Source organism: Schistocerca americana, chromosome 1 (genome assembly GCF_021461395.2).
Source record: "Schistocerca americana isolate TAMUIC-IGC-003095 chromosome 1, iqSchAmer2.1, whole genome shotgun sequence".
Taxonomy (NCBI): Eukaryota; Metazoa; Arthropoda; class Insecta; order Orthoptera; family Acrididae; genus Schistocerca; species Schistocerca americana.
In genome coordinates this window covers 438,513,809-438,530,414 of record NC_060119.1, presented here as the reverse complement: position 1 = coordinate 438,530,414, position 16,606 = coordinate 438,513,809, and the positions used below count along the sequence as shown (strand labels likewise).

Below are 16,606 nucleotides of genomic sequence, written 5' to 3'. Positions count from 1 at the left end.
GAAAACTTTACACTTCGAAACATTTGTGTTAATTACGACAGTATTTGATAAGGCAGTGGCGGTTCCTAATTTCACAGCTGAAATTATCTCACAAACAATTTGCTTGTGCACTCGTGTTTACTGCAACGTACTTCGTTTCTATACTTTCACCTGTGTCAGTTTCTGCTGCGAATTATGTTACACCCAGTACACAAGTTTTGCTCCTGCCCGCCCCTGGCGCCACTTTCAGCTTTGAGCCTCAAGTGGCCACTTGTGTCGCTTCTACTCGTCTACATCTACTTCTACACTATGTGATCAAAAGCATCTGGACACATAGGTTTTTCATATTAGGTGCATTGTACTGCCACCTACTGCCAGGTACTCCATATCAGCGACCTCAGTAGTCATTAGACATCGTGAGAGAACAGAATGGGGCGCTCCGCAGAACTCATGGACTTCGAACGTGGTCAGGTGATTGGGTGCCACTTGTGTCATACATCTGAACGCGAGATTTCCGCACTCCTAAACATCCCTAGGTCCACTGCTTCCGATGTGGAAACCCGAAGAGACACATACAACACAAAAGCATGCAAGCCGACTTCGTCTGTTGACTGACAGAGGCCGCCAACGATTGAAGAGGTCGTAATGTGTAATAACAGAAATCTATCCAGACCATCCAACAGGAATTCCAAACTGCATCAGGATCCACTGCAAGTACTATGACAGTTAGGCGGCTACTCATAAGCCACACATCACACCGGTAAACGCCAAACGACGCTTCGCTTGGTGTAAAGAGCGAAACATTGGACGATTGAACAGTTGAAAAACGTTGTGTGGAGTGACGAATCACGGTACACAATGTGGCGATCCGATGGCAGGGTGTGGGTGTGGCGAATGCCCGGTGGACGTCAACTGCCAGCGGGTGAAGTGGTGGTGTTATGATGTGGTCGTGTGTTTCATGGAGGGGGCTTGCACCTCTCGTTGTTTTGCGTGACACTACATTGATGTTTTAAGTACCTTATTGCCTCCCACTGCTGTCGCGCAATTCGGGGATGACGATTTCATCTTTCAACACGATCGCGCACCTGTTCATAATGCACGGCCTGTGGCAGAGTGGTTACACGACAATAACATCCGTGTAATGAACTGGACTGCACACAGTCCTGACCTGAGTCCTGTAGAACACCTGTGGGATGTTTTGGAACGTCGACTTTGTGCCAGGCCTCACCGACCGACATCGATACCCCTCCTCAATGCAGCACTCCGTGAAGAATGGGCTGCCATTCCCCAAGAAATCTTGCAGCACCTGATTGAAAGTATGCCTGCGGGAGTGGAAGCTGTCATCAAGGCTAAGGGTGGGCCAACGCCACATTGAATTCCAGCATTACCGATGGAGGGTACCGCGAACTTGTAAGTCATTTTCAGCCAGGTGTCCGGATACTTTTGATCACGTAGTGTACGTCTCCATCCATACTCTGCAGTCCACTGTGAAGTGTATAGCAGAGGGTACGTCCCAATGTACCAAGTATTGGGGCTTTCTCCTATTCCATTCACATAAGGAGCACGGGAAGAAGGATTGTTTAAATGCCTCTGTGCGTCCTGTAATAAGTCTGATCTTGTCCTCACGATCCCTATGGGAGCGATACGTAGGTGGCTGGAATATATATCTTGGCATCATTCTAAGCTGGTTCCTGAAATTTTGTAAGCTGGTTTTTTCGGGATAGTTTACGTCTTTCTTCAAGATTCTATTAGTTCAGTTCTTTCAATGACACTCTCCTGCATGTCAAACAAACCTATGACCATTCGTGCTGCCATTCTCTGTATGCGTTCAGTCGCCTTTGTTAGTCCTGTCTGATACTTGAGTAATATTCTAGGATAGGTCGCATGAATGATTTGTAAGCAATCCATTTTGTAGAATGATTGCATTTGCCTATTATTCTACCAATAAACCAAAGCCTGCTACCTTCTTTACTCACAACTGAGCAAATGTGACCATTCTGTTTCATGTCCCTATGGAGTTTTATTCCTGGGTATTTGTACGAGTTGATCGATTCCAACAGTGACCCACTGATGTTGTAGTCATATGATATGACCTTTTTTCGTCTTTTGAAGTGCACAATTTTATAATTCTGAACGTTTAAAGAAAGTTACCAATCTTTGCACCACTTTGAAATCTTGTCAAGATCTAGCTGATATTTGTACAGTTGCTTTCAGACAGGACTTCATTTTAGGTATCTGTAACATCTGTGAAAATTCTGAAGTTACTATTCATATTGTCCGCAGGCTCATTAAGGTACAAGGGACATTCTATAAGTCATGGCAACGATTGTATGTTGTGCCAATGTCTGGCATCACCATAATTGCAGTAAATACATTCGAAAGCCCCGGGGAAAACATTACAGAAATCAAGACACATTGCAACCGCATGCGGGGTTGGCTCGGTGCCAGCACCTGAAACATCCAGTGTGAGATTGGCTACAATTTGGATCCTTCTCTACTCACCAGACCTCAGTCCACGCGACTTCGACCTCATCTCACAACTGAGGAAACCGTTGCATGGGAGGCGCTTTGCAAACAGGGCAGATATCCTCACGCCATGTCAGTGACAGATGGCACACATTGATGGCAATAGAAATGGCGTTCATCGCCTCCCCTATCAGTGGCAAAGCTGTGTATATGCACTGGAAGATTATTTTGAGGCACAGTATGTTGATTTTGATTCATTTTTATTCGTGCACAATGAATTTACACACAGTTCCTACGCCTATGTTACAGTTGACCGAGAACTCCTTTACTGGAACGGTATTTTCTATTGGCATTCTGATACACACTGATGTACCGGTTCAATGCGCAGCGTGGAATTCTCATGTTGTCGCACTGTCGCAAGAAATACCATAGTCGCCATGACTTGTGGGACGACCCTCGTATAACAAAAATAGCAAGAGACCCAACACGCTTCAGTGAGGTACACACGAAATTACCTGTAGATTAACCGATGAGTCTCAATCTAAAATAACTTGCTGCATTCTCCATACCAAGAAATCTTCAATCCAGTCACGGATTTCGCTTGATACCTCATATAATCGTACTTTTGACAATAATGAATCAAATGATTTTCGGGAATTGTAGCTTGGGCCGTATACCGGTCTTGACTGTTGCTCAGAAATATTTCTTTTCTGTTTAATGTAGAATCCATTGCCTCACCCTAGTACATCAGGGCACAGAGCTTAGCGATACTGCTGGAACATTGTTACTAGACTTTCTAAACAAGTTAACTGAGTTGACAGTCCTTAGGTTGATGAATGGTGCAACATATTTGCGCATACTGTTAACAGGATTAGAACCTGTTTAAGAGCAATTCAGGTGGGTGGTAGTATCGTATAGGAAATACTAACACTGGCTGGAAAGCTGTTCCCAATATAAGCTGCTTCGAATGTCTGTGTAGATGTGTGGTCTTATATTCAATGGGAACAGGGCATAATAGAATAACCTTTATGAAACTAAAAGAAAGACTTCACAGTTAAATAAAACGCAGTGATAGCCAAAATAAACAAAGCCTGCTCGACAGTGCATCTTCGCACTAATTCTGCTGTTGGATAACATGACTGTTGCTCCAATCTGTGCATAGAAACCTGTTTGAATTCTACTGTCCACGAGCTGGTCCACAATTTCCTGCTTAAACCTGTTGCCATTCTTCGAAGGCGGGTCTTTTTGAGAATGTCCGTTGATCTAGAAGGATTCCTGTGACCACATACTGCAACTTTCAGCAGTTCCCAAGTATTCTCAACTGGGATTCATGCCAACAGATACCACCGGCCATTCTATTCCTCTCTAATGAAGCACGGTGGTCTCCAAGTGGGCGCGGCGTGCTCGCCCATTTTCGTCTTGAAGGACGAGCCCATCATAGAAATGTCAACTTAGTGCTGGAAGACAGGTTTGTGGCTACTGTCCAGATACCGCACAGCCCTTATATGGTCCCTGATAGTAATAAGTGGCGTCCGTCATTACTTGATAGTGGCCCAAAGCAAGAGACGTGCGCCTCCGTGCTGAAGCCGTTAGACTCCATGTCTGAGACAAGCATCGGTAAACGGCTATCTTCACTGTCTTCTACGACAATCGTCAGGCATTATACAAACCCTGAATTCATCTGTGATGAGAGCCCAACGCCACTGAACCAAGGTCAATAGAAGGTATTCCGTTGTTCAACATCTTTGCTCACCATGGCGCTGGGAGAATCGTATTGTTATTTCTAATGAACTCCTAGAAGCCAAATTGACCTTAAGAGATGGCTACATGCTGGCCCTCCCAGTTATTTCTAAAGAGGCAGTGCGCAGGTCTGTTGCATTCTCTATTCCCATACTACGAGTCACTAGGTAACAGTCATCAATTGATGTTGCCCGTGGCTATTAAGGGGCGATACAAACTGAAAGAGGCTCTATGGTCTTCATGAGGTGATTTTAATTATGTTAAAACTGGTCCTCTGTCTGAGATTACAATGTTCTTTAGTCACAGTGACCACATCCAACTGAGCGGCACCCATATATCGTTATTTCCCTGTGATCTTAACGAGGACGCTAAAGACGAGAGATTTTATGTGTACTAGGCTAAAACTGTAGACTTTGAGGAACTTCCTGGAACCGTAAGACAAATGGAATCGCCTCGTCGTCCTCGAACTTAAGTTGAATATACCCGAGAGAACGTTGTAACTGTGCAACAGGCGTCAGGGATTCGGCCCGGGAATGGCTGCTCCTGGGTCACTGCTACCCAAACACAATGGTCTCCAGCACCAGTAATAGGAACGACTACAACAGTATGCCGACTGATCAGTCGTTGTACAACTGGGTCCTAGTGTCATGAATTTCAACAAGGTTCTCATACAGAAGATGCTGGAGCGTAATGGCATGAATGGAACAAGGAGCACCAGGAATACTCCCATAACGCTGCACAGGCAAATTCCTGAAGATCAGGAGTTTCACTTTCGCCATGAATGTTGATAAAAAACAGACCTACAATATGACCGACCTAGGTCAGTTGTTGCGACAGAAGAGAGTGATCAGCATAATATCGCCCAGTCCTCACTGAGTGTCAGCTGGTAACAAATGGCGTGGAATGTTGCATGCTATTAGGATGGAGGTGACAATTTTTTGCCTGTGTGTACGGACATGGCCAGACATTACTGAGATGATAAGGTCTCTGCATCTGTTTCGTGACAGTGTATTTAGCAGGATGTTTCCTTTATTTCCTGATCACACCAAAAAATCACTTGGGCTTGAAAACTTTTGTCTGAAATGCATTCCCATCTGTCATTACCCATTGTTTGGGCACTGGGCAGTCCCACGGTGTATGTTTTCATGTGTGTTGAATGTCACAATTGGGTTCATTCGATCCTCATATGCTGACTGTGAGTAGATAAATCGAATTTGGGCTCTATCTTGCAAGAAAGTATAAGAGGTCAGGTGGTCGAGATATGCTTTACCTCTAGACAACTTCTTGTATCATAAAGAAAAGTCCCTACCTCTTGTTCCCATAGCCGAATGAATCTTATTGCTCTTCTTGAATATTTAAACAGGAATTTTTAATTTCAATTGAAAATTCCTTTTATACATCTAAAAATTTGTGTCGTTTGTTTGCAGTTCGGTGGACGATGGTTTTCCAGTGGGACGTAGAAGCTCCAGTCGACACCACCATCACCATCATATGCAGCAGGCACACGGTCAGCCAGGCTCACGGAATTCGAGCGAAAAGAAGAGGCCATCTCGGTGCTCTGTGCGTCGCTCTGCGAATAGCAGCATCAGGGAGAGACAGCACGAATCTGATCACGACCGGGACCGTGAAAGAGAGTGGCCCAGTGCTGGATCGAGAACAGGTGCTGCTGGATCACCATTACCCAAACATAATGGGTTGCATCACCAGCAACAGGCGCAACCACAGCAACACACCGACAGATCAGCCGACGTACAGCTGGGTCCCAGTGTCATGAATCTCAACAAGGTCCTCATGCAGAAGATGCTGGAGCGTACTGGTGTGACTGGAACAAGGAGCGCTGGAAATACTCCAATAAGCCTGCGCAGGCGAATTCTTGAAGGTGAAGGAGTACCACTTTCGCCATCCAGGCTGATAAACAAAAATATTAGACCACTGCATCCCATGAATTGTAACACTGGTGCCAATGGGAACTGGAACCAAGATGTCTCACCTAAGATGATTACAGACGTATACTGCTCCCCTCAGAAACAGCGTTCAAATTCCGTGAGCTCCACAGCCAGACGAAGCGACACTGGCTGTGGAGGTATCTACGGTGGAGGAAACGGCCTGATGCGCAATGGTGCACGAGGCAATGCCAATTATTTGGCAACATTTTCATCTGAGATGGCACTTGTGGAAGCAGACAAAGAAGCGGACCGTAAATATAGGGAGTTAATCCTAGAAGCAGAAAATATTCTGGTCAGCATGAAAGGAGGTATAATGGATAAAACTACAAATTTCATGCTTCCAAAACCTAAACCATATTTCTTGAACTCAAATTATCTCAATGACAATTGTCCCAGAACCAAACCACCAGCAATGCTTAAAAATTCTGCTAATGAAGAAAAGACAGTATTAAATTCTGGCTCGAGAAATGAATTGAGGTCACCACCAGAAATTTTAAGATCACGTACAACCTCACCAAAACGAATTGTAGAGAATCACAATGAAGATCAAGATTTGCAAAATGGTAACACGTTTTTGATGACAGGAGAGGACTCATTCAAGCGACATAAAGAGCCAGACAAAATCCTAGGCAGCCCAAGAAAGAGACAGAACAGAAATATCAGAAGTATGCCAGTGCAAGGATCCAGTTCATCTGAATCTGATGGCTCCTCAACCCCACATCAGGAAGATGTAACTTTCTCACCAAAGATACCAGTTTCTGCCAGCACTAATAATTTTCAGAGACCTGCTCTGACAACATTCCGCTCTATTGATATTGGGAATGCAGCTGATGGGTCTAGATACTGCCCACAAAGTGAACCTGTCAAAAGGAAGGTATACACATGCAGTGCAACATTTGACAGACTGCAAAAGTCTTTAGAAAAAAGCCAGCATGCATCTTTCAGACAAAAAGGTGGTTCTGCCAAAAATACTACCAATGAAGGTAAGTATTTTATCATATTTAAAAATAATAATGTGGGGAAAAATTAGAATATGTGATAACTTAATTCAGCTTTTGGATTGCTTGTTTGTAATAAATATGTCTCATAAAAACCTTAGGGAATGAAAATAACAACATAGACAATCCATGTATTCTGAACTCTCTTACAGATGTTTTTTGTGTGTATGTTTGTGTGAGTATGTGTAGTTTTATGTGAATGTAAACTTCACTTGTTCCTCAATGTATGGTTTCCGTGTGAAGCCTCTAAATTGAGATGAAAGAATCTGTAAATAAAAATTTTATGACTATGGCATCTGGCAAACACAACACTGAACTCAGTTAGTGACTACCTCAATGATCTCATTCATAAATGGATGTGATCCAGAATTTGTCAACTCCTCAGCAAAAGAGTAGGGAGACACTTCACTCACAATCTCATGCTACATTGGAGTTTTGTTGACCACCCATGTTCTCTGTCAGCACTGTGACATTTGACAGAAAATGATTAATCACAACAACAGTAAACTTATAAGAGAATAACACTGTTGTTATTTGCAAATCCTCTTTCCTGTTAAGCCTTTTTATTTTTGTTTAAAACATGTTTATTGACAAGATCCAGCATGATGTAATACTGCTATGGAGCTTCAACAGAATGCAAAAGAAAAAGTGAAAAATGTCAGTGTGTGTGCGTGAGCGTGTGCATGTGCGCGTGTGTGTATGTGTGTGCATGAGAGAGAGAGAGAGAGAGAGGGGGGGGGGGGGGGAGAGAGAGAGAGAGAGAGAGAGAGAGAGAGAGAGAGAGAGAGAGAGAGAGAGAGAGATATGAACTCAGTAAGAAGTAGGAAACAGTGTGAAACAAGACACACACAACCAAATCACTCTCATCCATTGCTCCATAGTCCAGGTTTGATGTTCAACAGCACATTTTCCTGTTAAAGGACATTTGCATCACTGTTGAATGGTTTTGGAGTTTCAGCTCGCTTTACAAAGCCTCATTATGGAGCTCCCTTTGTGTTTTGTTGTGTTGAGTTGGTGCTGACAGAGTTCGCAAGTGTGGTATTAAGTTTTACAGTTACTTTAGCAGCTGTCGTCCCCTTATTTTTCGTCACAATTCTCTTCAATGATCATCTGTCATGATCACTCAATACACATTTTTGGCCCTGTTATGACTCAGCAAATGATGTTTTTCTGCTTTCCCTGTATATCATATAAATCTTCAATATTGTGCCACTAGAAACACCAAACACTTTTGCTCACATGAGCATCAACAATATGCCTATGTTCAGGTTCAATTAGCTCCTACATAATTCACTTACTACTACTACACAGAACATGACTGACACTCTTAATGTATTGAGGATGTTGCACAGGTGTCATTCATGGTCCAATAAACAGCAAAATGTGCAGACTTGGCTAGAATCTTGCATTTATTTTCAAGCACACATTTCCCATGGTGTTTCCATATTTTTGTTCAGTGCACATTGTTCATCAAAGCTGCTAGAAACAGTTCACCAGAGTGGCTAAAAAAGGTGTTTATATTCAGTTATCTCTGTCACTAAGGGACAGCTGTATGAATTTGGAATGTTCTTGGAATAGCACAGGAACCATATTGCACCAGTGTGAGACAACACCTAACTGGAGTATAAACTGGGGATAAGCTGCCCCCTGATTTTGGACTGGATCTGATAGGCTACCTGGAAAAAAACTTTATTATGAGTGTGTCAAAAACAGCTATAAAAAAAAAACTGGCCAGGTGCGAGTAGGACTCGTGCACTGAGGCTTCCATACAAACTTTAGTTATGTGTAGGCCCTATAGACAGATCATCCATTCTGGGAATCAAGGATCTTGATGATTTTTGCCTGTTATTAACACAGATACTGGTAAGATATCAATCCCAGGTATTTCAAGATTTTCGAGAATATTTTACTTTCAGCTTTGAAGTCAGATAACAAATGACAAAAGAACTTTTGCATGTGATATCAAAATGAATTCATGGTTTTCGGATTTTTTCCTTTATTCGTACTGTGAAATCTTCCTCCTTGCTAAATTCCATGATTCCACGTCAAGGGGAAGTACCAAATAGATTTTAATTAGCGAATTTGAGAGTGCCAGTATCAAAACATGACATAAAGAACCGTATTTTTGATTGGATTGACTTAAAAGCTTAAAATTATTACACCATCAGAGAACTATAGACCTCAGTAAGCAACATAAATTTCAACTTCTATGACTCCCCAGGTTTCGAACAGATGAACAGGCAAGAAAATGACCTTCGATTCTCTTTTACCGATTGAGGTAGGTTCTACGGAACAGTAAAGTTGGAGAGTTTTTCATCAGAAAGAAAAAGAACAAGAAAGTGGCACACAGACACAGTGATTTTGAAGAATACATGTATTCAAAAACTGCAGTTAGATTTTGGCTGTCGAACAATTCTGTTTTTGTTATTTCAGCTGTGTAAAAGAAAGACGTGCAGCATTTGACTGACCCATGCATCTCCATCTGTGTCTGAGAGAATATTCTACCCCTGGCATGTAGGCTGCCCTACACTACAGGTGTTTGGCACAGGTAGTATTGGCATGACTTCCAGGGACTTCAGGTGCAGATGGGCAGAGTGGGGGCAGGGGAGAGGAGATGGATAGTGACAGAAGGGATGGATGTTGTGGACAGAGAGAAGGGAGGAAGAGGAGATAGGTAGAGAAAGAAGGAAGGAGATGTGTTTTGAGGGTGTATCAGCTTGCCTTGCAGGGGATGGGACTGGACAGGGCTGAGCAGAGGGGGAGTGTGAGAGAAGAATAGTGAGACAGAGAGGGGAGGGTGATATGGAGATTTAGAGAAGGGATAGGAGGGGGTGATGGACATAGAAAGTGTGGAGGAGGATGAGATGGATGGAGATGGACAGAGATGAGTGAGGAGAGGATGTGGACAGGGACATGGACAGGGGAGGAGGGGAATATGCAGGAGGCAGGTGGAAGGTATGCATATTGGAAAGGAAGATGAGGAAGTAGGAGACTGAGAGAGAGAGAGGGGTAGGAAGATATGGCCAGAGAGGAAGTGGCTGAGGTGATGGACAACATGAGGGGGGAGTGGGGAGAAGGAGATGGACAGATAGAGGTGGTAGAATGAGGTGGATGGAGACTGGGGACAGGAAGAGGCAGACACAGAAATGGGGCTGGAGGAGATGTATACAATAACTGTGCCAAATGTGTATGTGAATGAAGCTGTAGGGATAAGGCTAGCAGATTAAAATATTTATGAAGTAGGTATCATGATTATTGCTGTGGGAATAATTAATAGCACTTTGATTGACAGAAATAGTGTGCCAGAACACAAGCATAAAAGCTTTAAGTTATGACAAGAAACAAAGAACTTGCCAGCTACCTTGTCCTCCCTCCCATAGCTACTAGAGGTCATTACACAAGCCAAAGTTAAGTTTACAGTAGGGACAATTCATCTAACATCTAGCTGAGATAAAACAACAACAGGAAACAGAAACATCCAGCTGATATAAAACAACAACAGATAACAGGATGGATGAGTCATATGTTTAATTTTATCTCGGAAGTGTAAAATGAGTTATGGCAATTCTTTGCAAATACTGGCAACTGTTATTTTTATTCATATGTGTATGAATATTATTATTACTATTATTTTTATTATTAATGACCACCATTTTCCATTTGCAACAATTGAAAAGGTGTATTAAGAATGGATGTATGAACAGAGGCTTACAATTACAAATTTTATGTTATTTAGGTCTCCTATTGCTATTTTTGTTCATTATTCATAGTCCCTGGGAAACTTCTATTATTTGTGTAACACCTCTGAATTGTCACACAATAAGTTTTTCTCAGAGTTCTCTTGTGTTAGGAGAAGCTCTGAAAAGACTTCTGAATTTGTGCCTTGAACAATTCAGAACAACATTTTTGTTAAGTACTTACTACTTCACTCTAACTGCCGCATAACATAGAATTATAAATACAACAGAAGCTACGACAGATTATTTCACTATATTTACCCTGAAAGGCATCATAATCTAAGTGATAGCAGTGTCCTTTCACTGTAAACTTGTTTTATCTCATATACACTCCTGGAAATGGAAAAAAGAACACATTGACACCGGTGTGTCAGACCCACCATACTTGCTCCGGACACTGCGAGAGGACTGTACAAGCAATGATCACACGCACGGCACAGCGGACACACCAGGAACCGCGGTGTTGGCCGTCGAATGGCGCTAGCTGCGCAGCATTTGTGCACCGCCGCCGTCAGTGTCAGCCAGTTTGCCATGGCATACGGAGCTCCATCGCAGTCTTTAACACTGGTAGCATGCCGCGACAGCGTGGACGTGAACCGTATGTGCAGTTGACGGACTTTGAGCGAGGGCGTATAGTAGGCATGCGGGAGGCCGGGTGGACGTACCGCCGAATTGCTCAACACGTGGGGCGTGAGGTCTCCACAGTACATCGATGTTGTCGCCAGTGGTCGGCGGAAGGTGCACATGCCCGTCGACCTGGGACCGGACCGCAGCGACGCACGGATGCACGCCAAGACCGTAGGATCCTACGCAGTGCCGTAGGGGACCGCACCGCCACTTCCCAGCAAATTAGGGACACTGTTGCTCCTGGGGTATCGGCGAGGACCATTCGCAACCGTCTCCATGAAGCTGGGCTACGGTCCCGCACACCGTTAGGCCGTCTTCCGCTCACGCCCCAACATCGTGCAGCCCGCCTCCAGTGGTGTCGCGACAGGCGTGAATGGAGGGACGAATGGAGACGTGTCGTCTTCAGCGATGAGAGTCGCTTCTGCCTTGGTGCCAATGATGGTCGTATGCGTGTTTGGCGCCATGCAGGTGAGCGCCACAATCAGGACTGCATACGACCGAGGCACACAGGGCCAACATCCGGCATCATGGTGTGGGGAGCGATCTCCTACACTGGCCGTACACCACTGGTGATCGTCGAGGGGACACTGAATAGTGCACGGTACATCCAAACCGTCATCGAACCCATCGTTCTACCATTCCTAGACCGGCAAGGGAACTTGCTGTTCCAACAGGACAATGCACGTCCGCATGTATCCCGTCCCACCCAACGTGCTCTAGAAGGTGTAAGTCAACTACCCTGGCCAGCAAGATCTCCGGATCTGTCCCCCATTGAGCATGTTTGGGACTGGATGAAGCGTCGTCTCACGCGGTCTGCACGTCCAGCACGAACACTGGTCCAACTGAGGCGCCAGGTGGAAATGGCATGGCAAGCCGTTCCACAGGACTACATCCAGCATCTCTACGATCGTCTCCATGGGAGAATAGCAGCCTGCATTGCTGCGAAAGGTGGATATAGACTGTACTAGTGCCAACATTGTGCATGCTCTGTTGCCTGTGTCTATGTGCCTGTGGTTCTGTCAGTGTGATCATGTGATGTATCTGACCCCAGGAATGTGTCAATAAAGTTTCCCCTTCCTGGGACAATGAATTCACGGTGTTCTTATTTCAATTTCCAGGAGTGTATTATACTATGCATTGTAAGTAATTACCATACATGGGGAACCACTTGTTTGCAACCTTTGTTACTTTTGCTGGGCATAATATTGCCTTCTTCCATCTTTTGGTGCATCAAATTTCAGCTTCAGTTATTCCCAAATCTACATGCCATTGTTAGGGAATTGAAAATCTAACATGTTTCCCCATGTTTTATTCTGAAACACTTGATTTACCCCTTACTGGTAAAACAACAAATATCAGATCCTTCATTTAACTGACATCAAGGTAAGAGTGTTGTATCACATTTAAACAAAGCTTTAAAGCTGGATAAAATGGTAATCATTAACTTTGTCACCAGATGTGACACTGTCCAATCACTTTCTTTCCACAAAGTTGTCTTAATATTCATTGCCATTTCCTTTTCGTAAATAAAGCTCTCACCATTGTGTATTATTAAAAATACATGTGCTCAGTAACAATGTTTGTACTTATAATTGTCAAGAATTTTGTTTCTAATCTTAGCAGGAGAGAAGAGTGGGCGTGAAAGCTTAAAAGAAAAGTTAGAACAATTGCGGAAAGAACGTCTTGAAGTTGAAGCAAAAGTTCGAGAGGCACAAGAAGATGAAAGGAGAAGATTTGATGACAAAAGGCAGTTCTCTCTGTTACGGCGCCAGATGCTTGTACATACAATTGAAGGTCTGAAGAAAAGTCTTGAGGACCAATCAGCTAAACTTCAGGAAACTTACCAACCAGATATTGAAGTACCTGTAAGTAACAGGAGGCACTCAAGCAGCAGTATTGGCTTGCAGCAGGAGGCAGACTGCATTGAAAATGATCAGTAGCAAAGCTAATGAGTAAGGAAGGAAAGTGCAAATGCAGCACCTAAAGTATCATTATAGTGCCCTATGAAGGGCTTCTTATGAGACTGATAAACTGGTTTATGTGTTAGAAGCTATCAAAAACTCCCCATATGAGTGTCGAATTAAAAAAAAAAAATATCTTTATTCAATGGGAGCAACAGAAAGTGTCTTGAGCAATTCTATTTTGATATCTAAGCGTCACAATAATATGAAGTCATGAGCTTCTGGAAGTTATGCATATTCCTTTTTTTAAATAATTGATATATGTGGACAATGCAAATGACTATAATTGATGTTCAGTTGTGTAAAAGAATGTATTTATGTATATATATATATCACTCAAGAAGCAATTGGTAAATAAATATGAGAGACTGTTGGCAGTGCTCAAGCACAGTAAATATGCAATATTCCTGAGGCTGTATACTCTATAATTGTTATCCAGTATAAAGTGGTTTCCACTAAAAGCATAGAAGTTTTATAGAACACAGTGAACCTCCTGTAGATTTTCACAACAAGTAAATTAACAAATTGCATTGGTTCCAAGTGATGTCTTGCACAATAATGAATAATGAGGTAGAAATAGAAATAACTTGCCCATTCAAGATGTGTTGACGAAAAGTTTATATCTGCATTTGGAAAAAAATGTCAGTTAACCTAAAACCTGCTTGAGAAAATTGTAAAACTTTTGTTATTCAGACATAAAACTTGCAGCTATTGTCTTATTTTTAACAGCATCTTAATACTGATATACTGAATTGGGCAAAAGATGTATATTATTTTTCTTATATTAAGCTGTAGAAGTATTCCATGAATGTTTGTAGTCCCTAGGATGTATAATATTCCTCTAGGATGGAAAGAAAAATGATATATGCATTGGCAAGGAAAACAGTAGCTGTCAAATCTTAACTAGGAGAAACCTATTAACCAAACCACAATATCTACAATGCTAGAATGACAGAAAAATGTCATGTAGAAAATATTAGAATAATAAAACTTAAAATAGCATCTCCCAGATAGCTTTGTCATATAGATTGTGGTAGAAACAATATGTTTGTTAGACAATTGTGTCAATATGCAATTAGCAGCTGTTTTCCAATAGAGTATCTCATTTATGTAACTTCCTGCTGTGAACAAACTACAGGTACTATCATCAACCTTTGGCACACTTTTTTCCCAAAATATTTACAGATTGGTTCACTTCAAATAACAATCTGTGTACCACTTTAAAACTGTGTCTTCAGAAAAGAACCAAAGCAATTACTTACGTGAATCTTTATAGTTTGTATCTATGAAAAGATCTACTGAAATACCAAAGAAATAAGTTGGTAAGAAAAGTTTATGATAATATTGAAGAGGGTTTCTATAACAGTGCTCTGGCATAGTGAAGATATGGCTGTGTGCAGAAAATGTAGTTACTTCAGTTTTCTGTTTTTGTATTTTGTTTCATTTTATGTATGGAAATATTATTTATATGACAGTTTTGTTAACAAAATGAAGTTTCATCTGATATTTTGAAACTGAACTTTGTAAATAAAAGATATTAAGTTATGTTTTCCTTTTGTATGCATATCCTTTACTACTGTATTTATTTCATATGATACTGAAGTTATTTAATATGCACAAAGGATTGTGGCAATATAATCACAATGTTGAATACTGCCTCATACCTATGAAATATTACAGGAAATTATTAAAAACAAACAAAATCTGAAGCTCTTTCAGTTTGCGGTAGAATATCCATTTATTGTGGAAAAATACATGTCTTTAAATGAAACCACTAGTTAATTAGGTCTGATTTAATTACTAGTACTTAATTATTCAAAGACCACAAATCAACAATAAAATATCAGTGTTCTAGAATAACTAGAATTTGGCACTTGAGGTTCCTTCACAACATACCAAAATGATAATAAAGTGTTCAAAGAAATTACACACAACAGAAGTTAGACAACAAAGATATCCAGAATCCTGGATCATAGGAAACAGTTAAGAAGACACTGGAATCAAAGTAATAAATGAAATAATAGCAAAATATAAAGGATGTAGAGTAAGTAACAGGTGAGAAATAGAGGAAGGGAAAATGAGGTTATTTTTAAATACAAATAAAATCACATGAAAGAAGAACTACACAATATGAACCATAACAGTGAGTGGGGTGAAGGGTTCATTGTTGACAAGTTTCAAAGCAAAGGGAAGATAAGGTACAATGATATGACAGGTGTTAATTATGGTCTATCCAGAAATGATAGCAAAGATTAATCACATCACTATAAAGCCTTAATTGTGAAGACTTAATTTTTTTGTATGACTGTTCTTGATTGTACAGCCAAATCACCCGAGTTGTAGTGTCAGCTACTACCTTTGGACATATTAATCTGATATTGCATTTACTTATTACTGCTACTATCCTGACTTTTCTATTCTATTATTTAAGTAGGACATACATGTTGCACACGGAGTTCATTAAAGACTAAATTTAACTTGGACTTCACCATTTATTTTATTTTCTTATCTGTCTCTCTCTCTCTCTCTCTCTCTCTCTCTCTCTCTCTCTCTCTCTCTCTCTCTCTCTCTCTTACACACACACACACACACACACACACACACACACAATGAATATTGATTACAAAAATCATGGAGTAACAACTTCTTTTGTTAAATTCTAAAGAATAATAATGCTGAAACTTGAAACTTCCTGGCAAAATAAAACTGTGTGCTGGGCTGAGACTCAAACTTGGGACCTTTGCCTTTTGCAGACAAGTGCTCTACCAACTGAGCTACCCAAAAATGACTCATGCCGCATCCCCATAGCCTCACATCTACCAGTACTTCATCTCCTACCTACCAAACTTCACATGAGGTATCCTGTGAAACTGTGAAACTTGCGGGACTAGCACACTTGTAACAAAGGATATTGTGGAGACATTCTGGAAATGATATTATGCCAACTTATCATTCCAACCATTTTACAAAGACAAATACACACAGTAATTTGTTGAGTTCCCACATCACCCCCTTCTCAGCAGCACAGTAATTTTAAGATGTCAACTAATCTTGCAGGAAATTGTATTTCCTAGCCAGATTTTGATCTTATTCTAGGTTTTTCACCCTCTGTAGATTTTGGTAGTTGCACTGGGCTGACAAATCATCTGGAG

At 41.6% G+C, this 16,606-nt stretch overlaps 1 protein-coding gene across 1 annotated transcript in view; it reads left to right on the top strand.

The window, feature by feature from the left end:
- The window catches only part of LOC124559675, a 766,753-nt gene extending 751,815 nt beyond the window's left edge, over window positions 1-14,938 (top strand). Inside the window, exons 9-10 of the mRNA XM_047130913.1 lie at window positions 5,613-7,114; window positions 13,114-14,938. Of these exons, the coding sequence (XP_046986869.1) occupies window positions 5,613-7,114; window positions 13,114-13,433 (1,822 nt within the window). The 3' untranslated portion in view covers window positions 13,434-14,938. The remainder of the gene's footprint in view (window positions 1-5,612; window positions 7,115-13,113) is intronic.
- Window positions 14,939-16,606: the final 1,668 nt, after the last annotated feature.